This window comes from Haliotis asinina, chromosome 13 (assembly GCF_037392515.1).
Source record: "Haliotis asinina isolate JCU_RB_2024 chromosome 13, JCU_Hal_asi_v2, whole genome shotgun sequence".
In the NCBI taxonomy this organism is placed as follows: Eukaryota; Metazoa; Mollusca; class Gastropoda; order Lepetellida; family Haliotidae; genus Haliotis; species Haliotis asinina.
In genome coordinates, this window is record NC_090292.1 from 53,518,649 (window position 1) to 53,540,715 (window position 22,067).

The 22,067-nt window shown below is 41.0% G+C and overlaps 1 protein-coding gene across 3 annotated transcripts; it reads right to left on the reverse strand.

The window, feature by feature from the left end:
• Nucleotides 1-544: 544 nt before the first annotated feature.
• On the reverse strand, nucleotides 545-18,845 carry LOC137259901 (serine/threonine-protein phosphatase 6 regulatory ankyrin repeat subunit B-like). 3 transcript variants are annotated; one of them, XM_067797547.1, is made up of 9 exons: nucleotides 18,785-18,839; nucleotides 16,328-16,404; nucleotides 12,475-12,759; nucleotides 11,282-11,417; nucleotides 10,708-10,749; nucleotides 10,306-10,319; nucleotides 9,274-9,309; nucleotides 8,932-8,964; nucleotides 545-8,510 (listed from the first exon to the last, which is right to left on the reverse strand). In XM_067797547.1, exons 2-9 carry the CDS (start codon nucleotides 16,398-16,400, stop codon nucleotides 4,618-4,620), a joined length of 4,512 nt encoding a protein of 1,503 aa, XP_067653648.1. In that variant the 5' UTR covers nucleotides 16,401-16,404; nucleotides 18,785-18,839; the 3' UTR covers nucleotides 545-4,617. The 3 variants fall into 3 exon arrangements, with proteins under 3 accessions (XP_067653648.1, XP_067653647.1, XP_067653649.1); XM_067797546.1 differs by having other exon boundaries at nucleotides 11,282-11,423; XM_067797548.1 differs by lacking the exons at nucleotides 9,274-9,309; nucleotides 10,306-10,319 and having other exon boundaries at nucleotides 10,654-10,749; nucleotides 11,282-11,423; nucleotides 18,785-18,845.
• Between the last annotated feature and the right edge of the window lie 3,222 nt (nucleotides 18,846-22,067).

A 22,067-nucleotide genomic window follows, 5' to 3' on the forward strand; every position in this document is an offset into this window, starting at 1 on the left:
GAAAGCACTGACGGGACCGTAACCACGGCCGTCAATCCGGACACGATCGCCGACAGATTGGCGTGACGCCATGTTTGTTTACACTATGGAAGTAATCCCTAAAATTTGCATATGACCTCACTATTTTGCATCGATATGCGTATATGACTCCAACGGATACCGAAATTATCAGTGGGGTTTATATTGCCCAGAAAGTTACTCCTTGTATGATAAAACAACATCTCATATATGGCTGAACTTTCGACGTGACCTTGGCATGCAAGACATTCAAACATTGAAATCTCTACCAGTGTTACTGAACTGTTTTCATAATAAAAGAACAAATCTGAGATGTTCCAAAAGCACCATTGACATGATGTTACCCGACTGCAGCAGGTAGACCAGGTTGGTGTATCCTTGAGTAAACACCACATGGAATTGAATGAACAATTCAATTTATGACGGGACAAGAGCTCGATATTACCACACATGAGCACATATCTACCTTCCCTCAGTAGGCAGCGTTGACCTGCTGTCAGTGAATCAGTTTAAAAAATGCTTGAAAGAGAAAATTGAATTTATTGCAGAATAGTTTCAAGATGTAGTACGTTATTTCATGTACTTGTTCAAATGTTATTTTGCCCTTTCACATGCACAAAAAGTAATAGACTCATTGTTCGCAATTTTATCTGTGCACTACAAAGCAATGTGAGCAAAATGATTCTAATCGGGTACACTGCAATGTTTACAAAACAGCTGTTTTATTAAAAAACTAAAATAAAACATAACATCGTATCGGCAAGATTTCCGACATAGTCCAACAATCGACTAGAAATGTCAAAGAGACACCTTCGTGGAGTTATGGCTTTACTAAAGCTGCGTAATACTGGTGACAAGTGGTGTAAGTGACACTAGCCAATATGAACAAAATACTCAGCGACGAGTTGACTTTCATCTTTGATGATATTGACACTGATCAGCTGATGACCCGTGAGGGATATCCCGGGAGGTCCGACGAAGATCGGCAGTTGGACTCTGAACATGACATAAACACGAAGCTACATCCCCGTTCATGTTGGAACAATAAGATAAGTGGTGGAGATGCAGGGTACCTTGACGGTGATTGGAATGGCAGCTTCTGATCTCGGAGGAATAGTCATTAATAATTCATATATCTATAACATCACTACGAAACACACAATATCTAGAGATGGATTGGCTTAAGACTCTTTGGCTATGGTCACACTGATTACTCCACGTGGTACGTCACAAGGCAACATGATGCAAATAACGTGTCACACAGGGGGTGCGTACAGGAAACAACCAATTATATACATGTAAATGTTTTTCCTGGCACCTCGTAGTTCCTTACATGTTCGATACCAAATTCAGTTTGTGAAATGAAGATTCTGATGTGTTTGTTGTACTTCTGTTTTGTCGAAGTCTAAGGAGCCTAAGAAAAAAGTATCTGACTTTACCTAAGTAGAGATGTGTCGAGGTTTAAGGAACCGAAGAGAGTAATTATCGGATTGTTACATAAGTAGAGATGCATCATGGTTTAAGGAACCTAAGAGAAGAATTATCTGACGTTATGTAAGTAGAGATATGTTGACGTTAAGTAGGTGGAGATGTGTCGAGGTTTAAGGAGCGTAAAAGAATAAGCATTTATGTTTGACACATAACAGTCTAACTGTTTGACTGTACAAATTAGTTTCAATAGTCCCAAGAAGGTCCCACTACGTTATTCGTCATATCAACACCACTAATGTTATAATGGATGATGTGATACAGCAATTACAAAGCAGCATCTTCGAGGTTTCACTCAGCCAGCTTGCAAAGTTTTTGAAAGCTTGACCAGCACAATACATTCGTTAAAATCTCATTGCGTTACTGTACCTGACACTTCAGCCAAACCTATTTTCATTAGCCACTTTTTGTTAACTTTAATGATAAATACATGACTCTGAGCTGCTGACTGATAAAATTAGCCATACAGTCAACATTGCAAATATGACTTCGCTGTGAATATGTGAAAACTGTGCATTACACTAGCTATTTCATACTGTGAAATGCATGAATATACACACCTGCACACACATTTTTGTTCTGTCAGGTGAGTTTCTAGATATCTGACGATCTTGGCAACCTACCTTGGCGTTACCTCTCATTTCCTTAATTTTAAGGCGGCTAAGAAGTACACAAAAACATGTTCTGTATGTCATGAATGCTTGATTGGCTGCTTGTTCTTTAACACCGCACTCAGTATTCCACCTACATGGCAACAGTCTTTAAATAATACAGCTTGGGCCAGACAGACGAGTGATTAACAGCATGAACTTCGATCTACGCAACTGATGGCATGTCTCAACAGCGCGTCTGACCACCCGATCCCATTAGTCGCCTCGTACGGCACGCATTGGTTACTGAAGATCAACACGAATTTTCACGGATCTTCAAGTCTAACATTAATTTTGAGTGAGTGAGTTAATATTAAACGTCACATCGGCTATAATTCATATGATAAAAATGAAAAAAATGTTGATGAGTAAAACCTGTCCGTGATGGACAGTGAAGATCCTAAAATATTTCAGATATAAACATAAAACTAGCATGAAACAATACAGCATTGTAATTGAAGAAGACAATACGATATAAAACATCGGCTATAGATCACCAACAACTGAAGGTAGATTACCACACTAGGGACCATGGGGACTTTTAGTACTTTTGCTACCTGTATGGTCCCTAGCTGGATTTACGCTATCACTTCAGCTGCTGGCGAGTTTAAGCCAATATTAAAATAACAAATATACTACCATTAAGGTATGGTAGAGTTAAACTGACTTTGAATTGGAGAGTCTTACGTACCCTTGGCTAACCAACAAAAGACGATGTCGTACTGGCCAGTAGCAAGATTATTATACTAGAGTTCAATAATTTCTATTAAAAGGGATGTTTACACGATAAGTTTTTAATAGCCTGAAGCCACGAAAGAGAATCTGAACAGGAGATATATATATATACCATACTTAATAAATGCTTGATTACATGACAACTGGCGCATAAAAGAGCTGCAAATAACGGCATCTCGAGATCAACAGCTTTGATGCAGCAAACCATTATCGACACTAACAACTCGCAACTCTGTACACATAAACGTAGACATAAACATATATTGTATATATATTATACAAGGAAGGAAAGTAAGTAAAACTTCATCATAACAGGTATATGCAAGCATTCAGTACGTAACATTATATCAAATTTAACATAATGCATAACTGATGACATAACAGACATGGACCTCTGTAGTGAGGTGTCTAACACACATCGTGCAGTGGGGAAGTCAAATGGATAAAGTGCTCGTCACGCAGAAGATCTGGGTTCGATTCCACACGTGGGTACTATGTGTGATAACCATTTCTGGTGTCCCCTTCCTTGATATTGACAGAATGTTGCTATAAGCGGCTTAAAACTAAAACCCTTCACTCTCATGGTATATACATGTAGTCCACAAATACATGGGGTACCAAATTAAAGCAAATATTCAAGAACATGATTCACAATTGCATTACAAGCACGCGACATTCATCTTGTTTATCTGTACATCATTCATCTTGCTTATCTGTATTCATGATGCGGATGGATTGATTGAAATATTGGTCGACAATTTGAGTTTTGTATAATGACTGATGGATGAACACTTGCTACTCAACACATGGGTCACTGATAATGGCGACATTGTGGCATACATCCGGTCAGTCTGTGTCCACGCCAGCCACTGTGAACGACAGTGTGTTTACTCCCGCAAATCAGAGGACGTTTTCAGTCTTAAGCATGAACAAACCTTCCTACAGGAGCTGAAAGTCACCTTTCCCAATCCTTAAATGTAAGGTCTATTTGAAAACGATGTTTTTCAGGACAATAATTATTAATTGTTTTAGTGACATTGAGCAAAATATTCCTCTAAAAGTACTTTGCGTCCATTTACGTTTCATGCCCGTCACTATCCGCTCCGTCCGTATTGGCAAGACTTTTATTTACACTGATGATTTATCAGAAGTTCTATGCTTTCATTTTAAGAGAAAGAGGTGGGTATGTTTTTGAAGAATTCTGCAAAAGTGCTTTGTACTCGCCAACTTATACTTTCCACAGTTGTTGATGTTTGGTTTAGTTTTGAAGGAGGTACAGAACATCGCACCGCTTTGATACGGCTGAAACATGTGCGTATATTTATGCCATATACCCACACCTGTACAGTTGTGTCGCTTCTATGTACAATTTCAGCAAACCTAATTAGGAAAGTGAAAGTGTGTATCTGGGCTTTTCATATTCTACAAAAGTACTCAGTGTTTGTTACTCAGGAGAATATTTTACGCTTTACGTCTCTCACCTCCCGTCCTGCCCCGAGTTATATAAGTTGTACTTTGCTCATTATTCGTATTTGAAAGATAGAACTTCCATACTTTCATTTCCCTCATTTTCTTTCAAGTACGTGATAACGTCTTTGTTATTCCCTGAGCAAATTTTAAAACTTAGTGGGAACATCCTCTTCTGTGTCTGAGACAATACAGTCACCGTTGTGAGGTTACACTCTCTGTCCGCTTATACTGGCTCCGTCCGTAGTTTGCTTACAAATCACTCGGGCTTCTCCAAGTATGTGATAATTTCTGTATTGTTCGCCCGGCGAGCTAGAGTGAGGATGTCCTCTCCCCTGTCTGAGACATGAAAGAGACCTGCCTTGTGATCCACCAGTAGTTGGAAGACATCAGCATGTCCACAAGCAGCCGCCATCATCACTGGTGTCCAGTTATACCGACCTTGGACATCGATGTCATAGGATGGGAGCAGATACTCCACACATTGAGTGTTGCCTCCACGACATGCGAGATGGAGTAATGTGTCCCCAGCTTGGTCTTTCTGGACAAGATCTGGACTCTTTTGACGGTAAGTCTTCAGGAGCATTAGCTCTCCTCTTACCAGAGACTTCATTAAGTCACTCCATGGTGTCACTTTCTTATCATATTTTCTGCCTAGTTGTTTTAGGATTTGTTTGTTCCGACATTTAAGGGCGAGAGTGGGGGCATCGTCTCCCGTGTTGTCAACTAAAGACAGATCTGTCTCTTTATCTTTCAGATATTTCAGAACTGCAGCTTTTCCATGCAGTACTGCCGTCATAGCAGGAGTCAAGCCCATGCTGTCCGTTGTGTTCACATCAAAACCATCAATGATGTGTTTCATCACTGCCAGCTGTCCATGGCGACTAGCAATATGTAGAAGAGTTTGTCCGGCCGTGTCCATTAGTGTACTTTCTGCACCACGTGATACCAAGTATTTGTAGACAGCAATATGGCCGCCACAGACTGCCTTCATTAAAGGAGTTTGACCATTCATTCCTCTGCAGTTCAAGTCAAACTTGTCAGCCAGGTCCTTCACAACTGCTAGACTGCCCCCTTCGCAAGCAGCATGAAGAACATCCTTCAATGATTTAGCCGCCTCTGTTGTTGTAAACAGATCATACGCCTCCTTCTTTCCACTGAGAGCTGCCATCATTAATGGTGTAAATCCATCTTCTCCGGGAACTGTTATGTCAAACTGTGGCAGGAGATACTCAATAACTAATGCATTTCCTCCCCGGCATGCAAGATGGAGAATGTTGTTGCTACGGTTATCAATCAGTTTCAGGTCAGCATTCTTTGACACCAGAAAGTCGAACACTTCATTCCTTCCAGCCAGTGCTGCAGCCATTACTGGAGTCCGGCCATTCTTGCCCCGAATGTTGACATCAAGTGATGACAGTAGTGATTGTACAATGGAAATATTTCCTCCTTCACACGCCAAGTGAAGTACTGTGTCACCGTAGGCATTGTACACAGGCATTGAATCCTGCTTTGAAGAAAGAAGATGAAAAACTTCTTTCTTTCCAGACCATGCTGCATTCATTACCGCTGTCGAGTCATTTCGTCCACGACAATTAATGTCAAACCCTTCCCCTGTCAAATAGTCCACAATGGAACAACTACCACCCTTACTAGCTAGGTGAAGTATTGTATCGTTTTTGTCATCAAGTTGTTTGACATCAGCATTTTTTAACACAAGAAATTTGAAAACATCAGTATTGCCTGCCCAAGCAGCCTTCATTACACCTGTTCTCCGAAGGTGTCCCTGACTGTTCAAATCAGTCTTCGGCAGTAGATACTTCACTATGGCTATATTTCCCCCCAGACATCCTAAATGGAATACAGAGTTGTTGTAGTCATCCTTTAGAGAGAGATCAGTCCCTTTGGACACCAGCAAGTTGAACACAATCTCGTGTCCATTGACAGCCGCAAACATGACTGGCGTCCACCCATTACCTCCACGACTGTTGATGTCAAAGTGTGGTAGCAGGGTGTTCACAATGGCGACATTTCCGCCGTGGCAAGCCAGGTGAAGAAGACTGTTACCATAGTCGTCAGTCAGTTTCAGATCTACATTCCCTTTTACGAGCAGATCATACATATCGCTTCTTCCATTCACAGCTGCCCTCATCACTGGCGTCCATCCATGTAGACCTGGTGTGTTGATGTCAATACGCTGAAGGAGAGTCTGTAGAATTGATGTATCGTCTGGCTGACATGCCAAATGAAGGAGACTGTTGTTGTCATTGTCTCTCAGTTTCATGTCAGCCTTTCGTGACACGAGATGGTCGAATATCTCCTTCTGTCCTGAAGATACCGCACACATTATGGGTGTTTGGCCATGTTTATCAGGAGAATTAATATCCTTCAGTGTTTCCAGGAGAGAAAGTTTCCCCCACTCACATGCCAGATGAAGCGCCCTTTTGATGATGAAAGTTGGTAAATCTTTGTGTTTCAGAAAAAAATTCAATACATCCTTCTTCCCAGCCAACACTGCACGTGTGACCGGTGTCCAGCCTTCTGCTTCTCGACTGTAGATATCACATTTGAGTTTATTCAGTAGGTATTTTACAACTGAAGCTGTCCCGTACTCACTGGCTACATGCAGCAAGCTGTTTTTGACGACCTGACTGACTGTTGTGTCACCGTTTTTACTCATGAGATATTTTATTCTATCCTTCTGTCCAGAGAAAACTGCATACATAACAGCCGTCCACCCATTCAAACCAGGACTATTTATGTCACAGTGGGGAAGAAGTTTTTCCATAACGGATTTGTTCCAAGTGAAGCAGGCGTAACACAAGATATCGTACTTGGCATTATTAGACAGAGAATCTGTATCTTTCATTATTTGAGATAATCTGTCAGCTATTTCTGTTCTTTTCCAAATAGGATGCATAATGTATTTGTTTAAAGCTCCACCCTTTACAAGAAAATCAACTATCCTGTGAACCAGTGTTCCACTGTAAGCCTCTGAGAAATGAAGGACTAGCATGTGTTCATTGATAGGGATAATATCAGCTTGTTCATTTTGCACATGTTCCATGAGGAACGTAATGCTGAAATGTCTACGAACAAACTCAGGTTCAATGCCGTATAAAACAGAAGCACAGATATCAAATATCACAGAATGGGAAAATGTTATTGTGTTTCCTTCAGTCAACAAAGAGCCACAAAGACTTCTGATAGTTTCAACTACACCCTGGTTGGTTGATGATGGCACAAGGTTCCGAACTGCCTCGAAGTGAGTCTCTAGGGCTGAGTCGGTTTCTGACTCTAGCTGACTAATATTCATCTGCCCGTCACACAGGAGCACCAGGATAAGGGCAGCTGACCGATCATCCTGTCGACTGATAACCTCTTTAAGTTCCAGTTTGAGAGTGGATAGAGGTTTTTCCAAGAAGTTTTTTGCATGTTCTTGTTCTTGAAAACCAGCATAACTGGATAGGAGTTTGCATACTAGTGGAAATCCAATACCCTGTCTATCACCTGCAGTAAGTTTCATCTCATCCACTTTTAGTTTGTATTTGTAATGGGATTTGTGTTTCAGCCATATTTTGTTCTTCTCGTCCTCTGTGTAGGACAACGATTCTGTCTTGGTCAGGTCGGCTGTTGTACAGTTGCTGAAAAACTGGAATGTCTGGCCTTCAAGTTGTGACATGGCACGTCCTAGGGTGGTGGAGTCTGACGTGAATATGAGATAAAAATTTGACTCATTGTCTCTCCTTCTGTCCTCCCAAGACTCCTGATGGTAACTCTCGTATCTTCTTTCAGGCCTGTCCTTACAATGTGTTATGTGCACATGGAGCTCATACAGAAGATGTGTAAGACGAGGCACATCCAAATATGGCCCGGCCATCTGAAATATGTCATCAAATATCAGACATACGTGCTTGCCATCGTCCTGCCAATCAGACAGTCGTACTTTATCAAGATCCTCCACCAGTATCAGTTCATACCCCTGCTTCCTGTATTCAGCTCCGAGCATCAGGGCCATGGATGTTTTACCTTCTCCAGGAGCTCCACTGATTGTCACATGATGGAACGTCTCCAATATGTCTCTGCCTTTCTTGAAGCTCTCAGTCTCAACAAACAATGTTCGTGTATTGTTTATCTTTTGACCAAGTGGATCTGCACATTAAAAAAACAAAGTATGTTCAGTTGGGACAAGTCAAAAGTAAATGCACGGCATGTGTCGCTATCTGTATTTCCCATCTTTCTCTCCTTTTCTCCCTCTTTCTCTCTCTTTCTCCCATCTTTCTCTCTTTTCTCCTCTTTCTCTCCCTTTCTCCCTCTTTCTCCCTCTTTCTCTTTCTCCCATCCTTCTCTTTTTCTCCCCCTTTCTCTCTCTTTCTCCCTCTCCCATCTTTCTTTCTTTTTCTCCCTCTTTCTCTCTCTTTCTCACTCTTTCTCTCTCCCATCTCTCTTTCTCTCTCTTTCTCCCTTCCTCTCTCTCTCTCTTTCCCTCTCTCTCTCTTTTGCACTTGGCTGAGGCATATCTTTGTTGCACAAAACTTGCGCCAATCATAGCATTAGTTCTCAGTATGTGTACCTAGTTCTTGTTGAGGCACACCGCCCTCTGGTTCTGTTAAAAAAAGATAAGACATATTAGCAGAGATATCAAAAGTCTCTATAAACATTTCAGGGTGTAAATCTATGAGTACAGAACGGTCATACTTCATGCATGTGTTTATTTTGTGATTTATTCTTCCCAAGTGTACCTTATGGCACAGAATATCAATGAAGATTATTAACTGTTTACCGGGAAGTCACTTGCAAGGGAATTAGAGAACTCATATGCTGCTTGATTAAACAATATACAGGAATCATGGGGGTGATGTACGTTAAAGAGAAGTATGGAATTACACAGAATCTGATAATACTTTGCACTCACCGGCAGCGTCTATTCCCGACTTTTCCATCAAAGGAACTGAAAGTCAAGAACACAATATTAGAAAAAACTTCCTTCACTATGTTATAAATGAAACATACAACTTTATCGATTACAACTTCTTTTTTATTGCGTTAAGCGGCGCCGTATCGATGTAGAATCTTACATCCTTATCAAGCAGAGAGTGCCGACAACTAAATGGTGAGAAACTTATATACATGGTATGTTGTGACAAACGGCGGATTAAAATTGACAACAGCATGTAAAGCTGCATAAAGAAAATAAAATATCTCGGGCACATTTCTTTTTCTCATAGGTAACCAGTCCAGGAGAACTTTCTTTTATTTTCTTATGGGAAAAAGATGACGAGGGAGGAACACATTTTTCTCCAATCAGAAATACAGTTTAGGAAGTTTAGAGTGTGTCAATAAGTAGTAGATTCAGCCTCACTCGTTCTTACAGACACTCATTCTTATAATGGCTAAACAGATGAACGGGATGGTGCCAAGTCAAAATTCTTTTTGAAATGGCAATAAAACATTGTTACGTGCACAAATAAAAGTGACGCGCCGATGCCCGGGAAACATTTCGCTTTTGTATGATAACATGTAGAATAACAAGTAGTACATAATTGGAAGAGTTCTGTAGGATACTAAATCCTGCATAACGTCTACCTACTTTACCTTTCTAGACAGATCCATGGGATCCCATAGGCCTCTCTTCCCAATTCTTACTGAAATCTACATAGACGGCTTTGAAGAAGAAAACCCAGTCCCAACCTATATTCCCATCCTGATTCATGCTCAGATAAACTCTCGATGCTGGTGAGTCAATTTCAGGTGTCCTCAGCCGTGATATTACTGCAGTTTTAATGAGATAACAATTTCATTTACTCACTAAATAATGTCACTCATTTTTGTCTGACATCAATTGAAAGAAAAACCACTTACAATGAAAGCAATCTTAGAGAGACGTAAATAGTATTTCAGAAAACAGGAACTGTGTATACCCAGTCTACTCCATCAGAATACTCACTGTCTTCTTGAAACCTGCAAGTACAGAAGGTGATAGTCACTAGATAGATGATATCTCTCTGCATACTGGGAAACTTGTTAAAATTGCCCCAATGTTGCCTAAATGTTGCAAGTTGTAAGGAAATGTAATGTGCTGTGTTCTGTATTGATACATTGTGTTATCACACCCTGCTTTAAAACTAAATCTGTGATACTCTGGAGGTTTACAGCCTTTCGACGACAGATTTCTTTATCGCATAGGTGTATTTCGGATTAATGCTTCAATTCTTTTTCTCACGATATGGCCGAAGATTGTTGATATGACGTTACTATTAAGCTCATTCACCCCGCCATGTCAGACAGTGAAAACGTGCGGGGTACGTTACTCGTCTTTGGCATCAGCTATAAGTAAGTCTGCTTTTACCTGCTCTCAATGTTGGCTTTTCTTCTCCGTCTCCGCCTTAGTCTGCAAAGAATCGAATTTTTCAGAAACGTTTAAAATTCAATCTTCAACGGCACATGTATATATGTGAATGTTTAAAGGTATACATTTTTGTTTTTGATCTTATGTTCTGCAGAATAATGTTTTTACGCAATGCCAACACGGACGGCACCACGTCCTTGGAACTGAGGATGTACATATGTATAAATACTCATATATGTGTGTATATGTATACGTGTGTGTGTGTGTGTGTGTGTGTATACGTGTGTGTGCACGTGCGTGCGTGTGTGCGTGTTTGTTAAATGGCGAAAAGTGTGTGTGTGTGTGTGTGTGTGTGTGTGTGTGTGTGTGTGTGTGTGTGTGTGTGTCACAACTACTCATTCATCATTCATCATAGTTCATGTGAACAATCAGACTGCAGACCACCACAGACACTCTGACCCGACAGGGTATCTTGGATGAGTAGTTACAACTGTACACTTACACCATGCAGACCACCACAGACACTATGACAAGACAGGGTATCTTGAATGAGTAATTACAACTGTACACTTACACTATGCAGACCACGACAGACACTATGACCAGACAGAGTATGATGACGACGACAGGGATGACGATCACAACAACATCCGTCGCTGGCTTTGATGCTGCCGCCTCTGTTGTTTGTGACGTTGCGTGGGTGGTTACCACTGTTGCTTAAAGCGAATAAAGTAAATAAATATACGTATTTGTGAAACTATCACAAACATGTTACTTGTTCCAATGGTACATTTAGAAGTTGGGAGTCAGGTAAAACTAGTATATATGGATGACAACCTCTTTAATTCCATAGCACTGTATCGTTTTCAGCCCGGGATTACCATCATTCAGACTTGAAAACGATTCAAGAATCTGTATCGAAGCGTTGTGCCCTTCAATTAAAGAAGTTGTCATCCATATATACTTGTTCTATATAACAAACATATATGTTTTTTACCGATATTTTTCGCTATTTCAATTAAGCGTTTCTTGAGTGGACCACTTATGTTAAACCGTACAAATATGCACAAAAGAAATAATCGACTTAAAGGTGTTTTTAAAAATACATGGATAGTTAAAATAACGAAAAATCTCGATGTAGAAATGTATAAGGTCAAGTGAGTGCTTGAAGTGTTCCCCTCGTCGAGCTGAAGCCTCATGTTCGATGCCCCGACAAGGGTGCAGCATGTGAAACCCATTTTCGGAATATTGCTAATGGGGACATGAAACCACACTCATATATATTCCATCGCTAACCTGTAGGAGCAGTTCTTTCTTTCCTGGCTCCGATGACATTACACTTTAGACAAAGTATCACCCTTGGAAGCCTTGGTGGCTAGGTGGCTTAGATGACCGTTCTGGTTGGCTAATAAATTTCGTGAATTCGGCCCCAGGTGCCTAACTCTTACAAAGTAGGTTCGAATCAGGGATTGGAATAAACCCAACAAACGTACTAACCCTTTACTGGGAACATGTAATTTCAAATAAAATTTAACTGCTTTCTAAATGGCATTGGGTATTCGAAGATTTCGGCCGAGAGAGGCCTGCGATTTTATATTTATTAGAGAGGTACGCGAATTCCGTTTTTTATTTTGTGGAAGACACGGTGGCTGAGTGGGTTAAATGGCGAAAATTGTGTGCTGGAGTTACTTGCCCAATTATGGCAATACGGGTTCGAATAACGTATGGGACTCAACCCATGCAGGTGCTAGAATCATGTATTCCTACTTGTTGTGATGTTGCAGAAATCTCCTGTGTAGCTGCCATCACAGCCAAAGGCACAGAGACCATTCTGTTGGTTGCATATGTTCCTGCTACAGTGGCTGCTACAAGCATGATTGCACTGGTTGCCATGCCAGCCATGCATACAGCCCTCGGAACACTTCCCCGTGATCTTGTGGCAGTGCTGGAGGTTTCTTTCTTCGTTGACAATACAATGTTCAGGACAAGCTTTCTCGCAGTTTTCCCCATACTTGCCCCACTCACAGTTTGTCTGTCCACTCACGTGGGATGCTGGAATTCAATCAAGACAAAAACGAATTTAATCTTACAAGTCAAAGTTTATCCTGTGAAATAATTGATATGAGTTACTTCAATTTTATATTCTCATCGGCAGTATTTGAGCCATATTGTGACTATGAAAGCTATGTGTTAATTTTAACGAATTTTAACGGCATTATGCCTGCCAAATTGTAAACCCGTAAAATAGAAATACAAAGTGAAAATCTTACCTCCATATCCGATGTGCTAGATCTGTACTTCTACAGACATCGTGAAACTATTGTCATAACAAGAGTCCCAAAACTTTCAACTTCAAGTTACCACTTTATTTATACGTAGTATTTTTGTTTTGTTTTGTTTTGTTATCAAGTATGGCTGAATCTCCCTACAATCGCCAGTGACAGAAGGGATGGTTTAAGTCCAACTGGGGGCCGTGTAGGTAGTAAAGGTACTGTAAGTCCCCATAGTCCCTAGTATGGTGATCTGCCTTCAGTTGTTGGTGATCTTTAATCTATTTTATATCCTATAGTATTCAATAGTTGAACTGTTTTAGAGGCAATTACTAGTCTTAAATTTGTATCTGTGATAATGTAGTTGTTTTACTGTTCTCAGCTGCCAGATGTTTAATCACTATATGGCTGAAATGTTACCGATATGACTTAACATCAGTGCCTGACGTGTGAGATCTGAACTTCTACACAGTGTCTAATATGGCAGATCTGAACTTCTCCACAGTGTCTGATGTATTAGATCTGCACTTTACACAGTGTCTGATGCGTGAGATGTGTAGTTCTCTGTAGTGTTTGATGTGTCAGGTTTGTACTCATAGACAGTGTCTGATACATCAGATCTGCACTTCTACACAGTGTCTGATGCGTGAGATGAGTAGTTCTGCATACAGTGTCTGATGTATCACATCTGCACTTCTGCACAGTGTCTGATGCGTGAGATGAGTAGTTCTGCATACAGTGTCTAATGTATCAGATCTGCACTTCTACACAGTGTCTGATGCGTGAGATGTGTAGTTCTGCATACAGTGTCTGGTGTATCAGATCTGCACTTTTACACAGTGTCTGATACGTGAGATGTGTAGTTCTGCATACAGTGTCTGATGAGTCAGATCTGCACATGTAGATTGTAAGATGCTTTAGATGTGTAATTCTGCGCGTATTGGCTTATACGTACGATCTGTCCATCTACACAGTGTCTGACATACTTCTACACTCCGTGTTGCATATGTCAGACCTGAATACATGTAGTGCTACACATAGTGTTTGATATGTTAGACCTTTACTTCTACACATAGTGCCTGATGTGTTATTTCTGTCATCTACACACAGTGTGTGATGCTTGAGATCTGTACTTCTACGCAAAGTCAAGTCTTTGAAGGCATTTAGAAGTGTCAGAAGTGTCAGATCAGTACTTCTACACACAGATAATGTTCCAGCTGTCCAAGCACGCAGACAATTATTTGAATAAACTGAAAGTAATTCTCTCAGGCCAACATTCAACTTCCCCTGAAATGACCCTGACATTTTCATAGATAGACAGATCAGTCTGAAACGTATGTTAGCTCTATGCCCAACATGACTAATGTGCCCGGCAGGATGATTATAATTTCCGGACTTTTAATCTAAACCAAAAGCAAACCTGCAACCATACACTGTACGCAGAGTTAAGTGGGCTGGTTGAGCGACTAATCGGTTTGTTACATGCTGAGCCTCACAATCACTGCGGAATAGAGCACTGAAATCCCGGCCATCTAAACAACCCGTCATGTGTTTACAAGTGTTACGCCAAGTCACAAACAGCCGCACACAATCTGTTAGGCGAACAATGGTTTTCGTTTCCTCTGTCATGTCACGCTTCAAGGACGTGTCAGCAATCATAAGACTCTTCTCATCTCCGCCATCACCAGTGTCCTCAAAGAGGGTGTATTTATACCACCACAACATGTGACCATGGAGATTTTATCTGGAGGTATTGATAGCAAAGTAATCGTGATATTGAAATACATGCACCCAGAAGAAAGCGAAGCCCACTTGTTGCGATCAGTTTAGGGAACATGTGTGGGGGCTTCAAATCCATGTTTTTTAAAGCCCTAGAATGAAAACAATTATAGAATCTAAGCTTACTGCTTAGCGTCTATGCTTGGCTTGTTTTGTCTACCCGTCTAGCCTACCGTATAAACAAAACGAAAACACACTGCGGAAATGTACACAGAGGCCCTAGACAGAAACTTTGAAAAATCAAACATAGACGCCACACAAACAAAACAGAACCCTGTTGTTTGCTCTAAGCCTTAGTATTTGTCGATGAACACCCACGTAAACACTGGGTATGATTCGTGGCGATGTTGAAGATTGTATGGCTTGTTAGGGTGACATAACTAGTACGTACCATGAGAATAATCTTGCTAGCGGTAATTTCTTTCAACACATGACTATGACGGCCCCAATTTGACATCATGTGAGGAGACGGCAAAAGCGTGTTCAACTGCCATATGGCCAAACGGCTGCGTGAACCTAAATGTCACAAACTCACGCAATGTTCGCCTCAACGTTTCTCTTTATGTGTTGTAACGTGTCATTGTGAGTCGGAGTTTGGAGTTTTAGAGTTTTGGTTTAGTAGTTGTAAATGTTGTGTGCAAAATTGTTATTGCTGTAAAAATTAATATTTTTGTTGCAAAGTAAGATTAGTAAAATGTTGTGTATTAAGAATAAAACTGGAGTTTCAAGTGTGCACGCTGGTGGGTGGAGGGTGAAGCACGGTGGGTGGAGGGGGATGGGGAATGGATTGACGGTGGTGGGTGGAGGGTGGAGGGTTGAGGGTAGTGTGTGGTGTGTGGTGTGTGGTGTGTGGTGTGTGGTGTGTGGTGTGTGGTGTGTGGTGTGTGGTGTGTGGAGGGTGGTGTAGTGATTGGATGCTTGAGGGTGGTGGGCAGTTGGTGGTGGGTTGAGGGTGGTGTGTATAGGGCGGATGCTGGTGGATCGAGGGTGTGGTCTGTAGAGGGCGGATGGTGGTGTGTGGAGGGTGGTGTGTGCTTGGTGGAGGGTTGCTGGCTTTGTGTGGAAGGTGGATGGTGTTGGGTGGAGGGTGGTTGGTGGGAGGCGGATGGGGGTGGATGGAAGGCGGTGTGGGGAGGGCGAATGGTGGTGGATGGAAGGTGGTGTGTGGTGGGGTGAGGGTCGCGCGTGGTGGGTAAATGATGGTGGGTGGTGTTATATGGGTGGCGGGTGAATGATGGTGAGTAGCATGTGGTGTGGAGAGTTATGGTTATTACCCGGAACGTAAGCACACTTTTAATCATCACTAGCATCCATGCACTTATGTTAAGGAAGTTTAAAGTGTAGTTTTAATTTATTAGTAACTATGATTAATTTTGTAGGAGGTATATGCGTTTGTAAGACCACTGTGTACAAGCACATTTGTTTTCAATGTGTACAGATAAAAGACAACTTTTACATAACCAAAGTCGGCGATTTTGTGAGAGATACCCCCATCCAAATATGTTTTCATGTTGAATTATGTAACAGTTAAAGAATACTTCACGTAGATTTTATTCGATGAATAAACTCACACAGAAGGATGAGAACTGCCCCGAGCCACATTGTTGTTGCTGGCAAGACTACCGCATTCTTTTCATGCCTCATCCTTCTGTAAACAACAAACAGAGGTACAGAAACACAGATCTCTCTTTTCAAACAATAGTGAACGAGTTATGATTTTACGTCACAACAACATCATCATCATCATCATTGCATCATCATTTACAAACAAGAAGTCATAGCCAAACTTATGAGTAACCGATTTGTGATACACATTGTAACGAAATAAATAGTTCAGCCATTGTACGACACCAGCATAATGGATAGAGTAAGTACAGTAGACAATGTTAACAGTGCCACTGTACTTCAGTATAAACCCCGGATACACTCATTTAACAAGAGGCATGTCACATTTGCCAAAGTGCAGAGATCACAATTTGAACTTGATGTATGGTCACATCTACTGCGTTGAGTCTGGTATTCCGACTATCTCTGTAGGGACAACCGCGAGCTGGACTGAAACTCCGCTCACCCCGTTCATGTATACTTGTTTGTCATGTCTTGTGTAAGCAACTGGATAAGTTTCAACTCAACTGTACCTTCGTCTCTCTCAACATATTGTTTCGCCTTAATGTTGAGCAAATCCCCTGTCGTTGCACTATATGAACATGTTGACAATAATATAGACACCATCCACACACGCACAAAGATCTGTAATTGTGTTTCACTCAACTACATGTATATAAAATACACCTTGTGGCTTTCATAATACTTGCTAATGTTTAAAATGAACCTGATTCATATTTTCATATTCGCATACCGTCTCAAGAAGAGGCAATACCAGCTGAAACTGCGCATAGAGGAATTACAAACTGATATTTATATCCACATACGGACATTGGTCGTGAACAACGCCATCTGCCTAACCCAACGACAACCCCCACCAAACACCCCAAGGAGCTCCGACATACAGAAGCCATGTGTTTAATATTGATATAGTCGTGTAATATGTCAACAGGACATTATTTGAATTTATCAGCAGTATGTTTCCGTGTAATAGACAACGCCTGGAATATATCTAGGGTTTGTCCATCATAGAGGCGGTGGCGTAGCCCAAGGGTTAAAGCGTTCGCTCGTCACGAAGACCCGGGTTCGATTCCCCACATGGGTACAATGTGTGAAGCCCATTTTCTGGTGTCCCCCGCCGTGATATTGCTAGAATATTGCTAAAAAACGGTGTAAAATTAAACTCACTCACTCACTCAATTCTGGTGTCCCCATATGTTGTTGGTGTATTTTATAAAGCGGCGTAAACTACCCTCGCTATCTCACTCTATGCATCATGCAGTATACATATACACCAAACATCATATATGTTACATCTCACCTCATTTAATGACGTTGTGTTTCGGAGTCAGTCTTTGACAACAGTTCATGTTTAGTACGCTTTTCAATTCTCTTTTCTCAGTCTGTCCTAACCACTTTGTATAGGAACCGTGAAGGTCCGGGTTAGAATAGACCGTCAGCAAACCAAGCTTGCCATAACAGGCGACTATGCTTTCGTAAGAGGAGACTTACGGGATTAGGTGGTCAGGCTTGCTGACCTGGTTGACACATGTCATCGGTTCCCAATTGCGTAGATCGATGCTCACGCTGTTGATCACTGGACTGTCTGGTCCCAAATCGATTATTTACAGACCGCCGTCATATAGCTGGAATATTGCTGAGAGCGGTTTCAAACTTAAGTCACTCGCTTTTTCATAGATATTTAAAAACAAACGCTCAGAGCCAGAATGGACAAAACATCTTCACTATCGGTAACGCTTCGCGATTATCTTTATGTCACATCCTCTATTGTTTCAAAAGACCTGTGCAACAGTTAACATGAGCTGTATTTAAACTGTTATCTCAGTGACATCGACCTACCTTAAACTGAGACACTGTCACACACGATTCAAGACTCGGGAGAAAAACCAAGCTCAATGCATGGCTACACACACTAGAGAAACGCCGGGTGACATATATTCCCGGCAAACCCCCGTAACATTGAGATAGAGTGTATGTGAGATCATGCTGTTAATTGAGCCGCATCGTAATCTTTATGTTGAGCTTTGTTCTCACAGTATCAAAGATTTGGTTTGTTGTTTGAATGTGATTATCAGTCAGTATTCCCAAATATCTGCCTCAGAACTATTTGTAACAATTGACAAACTATTGTTCATATAGATAGAATGGACACAACTTTCGTCATGTGTATGGACATGTCTCGTGATTACGTAAAAGCTCCATTGACATATATATGTCCCACTTCCCTTCCCTGTAATACCTGGATATTATAAAGCGATCTCGTACATATTGTGTATTTCAGCACACACACCACCTCAAGTGGGATTGTCTATAATCGTTAAACATTGATACCTGCAGGTTTTCTGACTCAAAGAGTCTATTCGAACACAGCTACATGAAGGCGATTGACGCTAACTACTTACCGACAGAGCGGGGAATATAGGCTCCGACATGAATGTATATAACCTGAACCTAGTACACACTGTCATGTGACTGCGTATCAGTGACCTCTTTACTGCGCATGTAATAGATAGCAACCCCGACCAGGCTGTACACCCTCCCGTAACACCCCAGATGTACATTAACACTATGTTTAATATATGGCACCACAGAACAGATTTTATAGCCTCGCATAATACCAAGATGTACATTTATACTATATGTACTATATAGCAAAACAGGATAGGCTATACCCTCTCATAACACCAGATGTACGAAAATACTATGTTTAGCATATATCAACACAGAACAGCCTGTATACCCTTTCTGTCAAGTATTCATGTCTTCATGTGAAGAAGAAAATTACACAGAAAACAATATCCCCGAAAGTTTGTTTCTGAGTTTGTCAGATCATTTGGATTTAATCATATCTCAAATCACTGTCTCCGATATAAGGAAATCTACCCTTTAGATAATGCATGATTACTTGTTGACATGTGATGAAGTGCTTCTTCCTTGTCTATAATTGCATCTACGAGCCGCCTGTTTATGCAATATGATATTACTTTATGGACTATATCCATTGTGTAAAAGAGGGAAAACCTACACAGAGACTCTCAACCAAGTATGTACTGATATCAAATATATCAACATGAGTTGATAAAGTACCTAATACCCGAGGCATGCCGAGTTGATAAAGTACCTAATACCCGAGGCATGCCGAGTTGATAAAGTACCTAATACTCGAGGCTTGCCGAGTTGATAAAGTACCCAATACTCGAGGCTTGCCGAGGATATTTTCACTTTTATCAACGAGTGTTGATAGAATTGGTATCAGTAGACACCAGGTTGAGATTCTGTTTATCATTCAAAATCATTCATTATTTTTCAGTGAAAAATGTACATCTCTGAACACAGCACTGACATTAGATTTGCAGTGCAATGATGTCATAGCATTGTGACGCCATCAAGTTCATGACGTCATAACATTGTCAGGGCATTGTGCAAAATCTACAGTCAAAGCCAAATCTCCTAAGAAATTTCGTCTGATCTCACACAAGCGATGTCTCCAGTGGAACGCAGTTTTGGATGATAAAACTTGATAATTCTTGAATTAACGACGTGAACACACTTCACGTATCTGCAATGTACTATTTATTTACCATGCGCGTACAGATACTACCATCCCATATATACACACTTTGTCCAAATACTGTATCAATGCATGCTTAAGACCTGGCCGTGTGTCACAACTAAAGCCTGTTTCCTCGGTGCACCTCAACACCAACAACCTCTGTTTCACTGGCGCTTAAGGTCGGTGGGGTAGTTTAGTGGTCAAACCGTTTGCTCGTCATCCTGAAGACCCAGTTTCAAGTCCCAACATGGGTACTATGTGTGAATCATGTAGTTTTCATCTTTTTGGTAATAGATCTATGTTGTTATATTGTTCTCACATTCGTACCTTGACAACCGGTATTGCAATTATTCATCCCTATGCTAACATCTTATATTTCAGTGGTGCATCCCAATGCTAACAGTCTCTGTTTTCACAATATGCGTCCCTATTCTCTCCGATGAATCCCTATGCTGCTAGCAACCACTATCTAAATGGTGCATTCCTGTACATAACTTCAGCTACAGGGCTCGATTTCTCCTGTATTCCCCAACTGACCATCTCTGCATTCGAGTTATATCTCCATATCATCGTCCTTTGTTTTCTTGGTGCATCTCTGTGTGTTTCAACTGTTGGAGTCTTCTTATCCCCAGTGTCCCTCCACCACAGTCCCTTTTTGTCGCCCACACCCTCCCCAACTAGGACCTCTAACCCAATAAATCTAATAAACATGTGTCTATATCAAAGACATCGATTTATCCCCGTGTCCCTGTACCAAAGGTATCTGTTTTCCCTGTATCACTGTTTATCCATATGTCTCTGCAAAAATGAGTCTATTAAATCTGTGTCGCTATACCAAACGTATCTATTTACCCCTGTATCTCTACACCAAATGTATCTATTTATCCATTTGTCTATACAGCAAATGTGTCTATTTACCCATGTCTCTCTGCACCAAAGGTATCTATTTACCCATGTCTCTCTGCACCAAAGGTATCTATTTACATATGTGTCTTTATACCAAATGTATCTATTTATCCATTTGTCTATACAGCAAATGTGTCTATTTACCCATGTCTCTCTGCACCAAAGGTATCTATTTACCCATGTCTCTCTGCACCAAAGGTATCTATTTACATATGTGTCTTTATACCAAAGGTATCTATTTACCCATGCCTCTTTACATCAAACAAACCTATTTACTCCTGTGTCTCTGCATCGATTTATCCATGTGCCTCTACAACAAATATAGCTATTTACCCCTGTATATCAGGACGAAAGGTATCTATTTACCCCTGTATATCAGCACCAAAGGTATCTATTTACCCCTGTGTATCAGCACCAAAGGTATCTATTTACCCTTGTATATCAGCACCAAAGGTATCTATTTACCCCTGTATATCAGCACCAAAGGTATCTATTTACTCACTTTCCCATATGCCTCTACATCTATGACATCTGCTCACGTCTGTGACTCGATACCTAAGGTTTTTATTTACCCCAATGTCGTTTTTTTGTGGATGTCTCTATACAAAATGCATCTATTTACCCGTGTCTTTACACCACATATAGATATATTTCATCCAGTGCCTTTATACAATACACATTTATTTACCCATGTGTTTTGCACCAAGTTACTAAGTTTCTAGATGCTATCGGGCATACTAGTGGTTAGAGAATTACCTCGTCACTCCAAAGGCCCCGACTAGATTCTTTAGATGGGTAAAATGCGTGAAGCCCATTCCTGATGTCCGCTCTGTTATATTTCTGGAATATTGCTTAAGAGTACTTCGCTCTAACAGTCATTGAATTCCTGCGTGGAATGGTCACCGACATATGCATTTATTCTTGTTTCATTATGCTTTACAGATCAATATGAATGTGCAGAAGACAGGATTCGAGTAATCCTGGCACTGTCAGGCTAATCATCAGCTCAAGGCCTTGTTCCCTCTCCACGCAATCCAGACAGTACATGGTACTTCTCTTCCCTCAGCTTCATATTTGAGACCAGCCGACTTCATCCATGCGAAGGAGTCGGTTGGATTGCAGTTCTGTGCCACACAATGCATGTACACATGAAGCAATTGCTTCTCAGAAAGCCTCTCCACAAAATACCGACTTGCAGATTTGGTGAAGTACTTCACTTGATTTAC

What these genes read in the sequence shown, in the direction of transcription:
- LOC137259901 (XM_067797546.1), bottom strand. Translation starts at nt 16,400, where the DNA reads ATGAGGCATGAAAAGAATGCGGTAGTCTTGCCAGCAACAACAATGTGG. An exon ending in TTTCTGCAACATCACAACAA is followed by an intron (nt 11,424 to 12,474) that starts GTAGGAATACAT and finishes ATTCGCTTTAAG; the next exon opens with CAACAGTGGTAACCACCCAC. An exon ending in GTCGGGAATAGACGCTGCCG is followed by an intron (nt 8,965 to 9,273) that starts GTGAGTGCAAAG and finishes TTTTTTTAACAG; the next exon opens with AACCAGAGGGCGGTGTGCCT.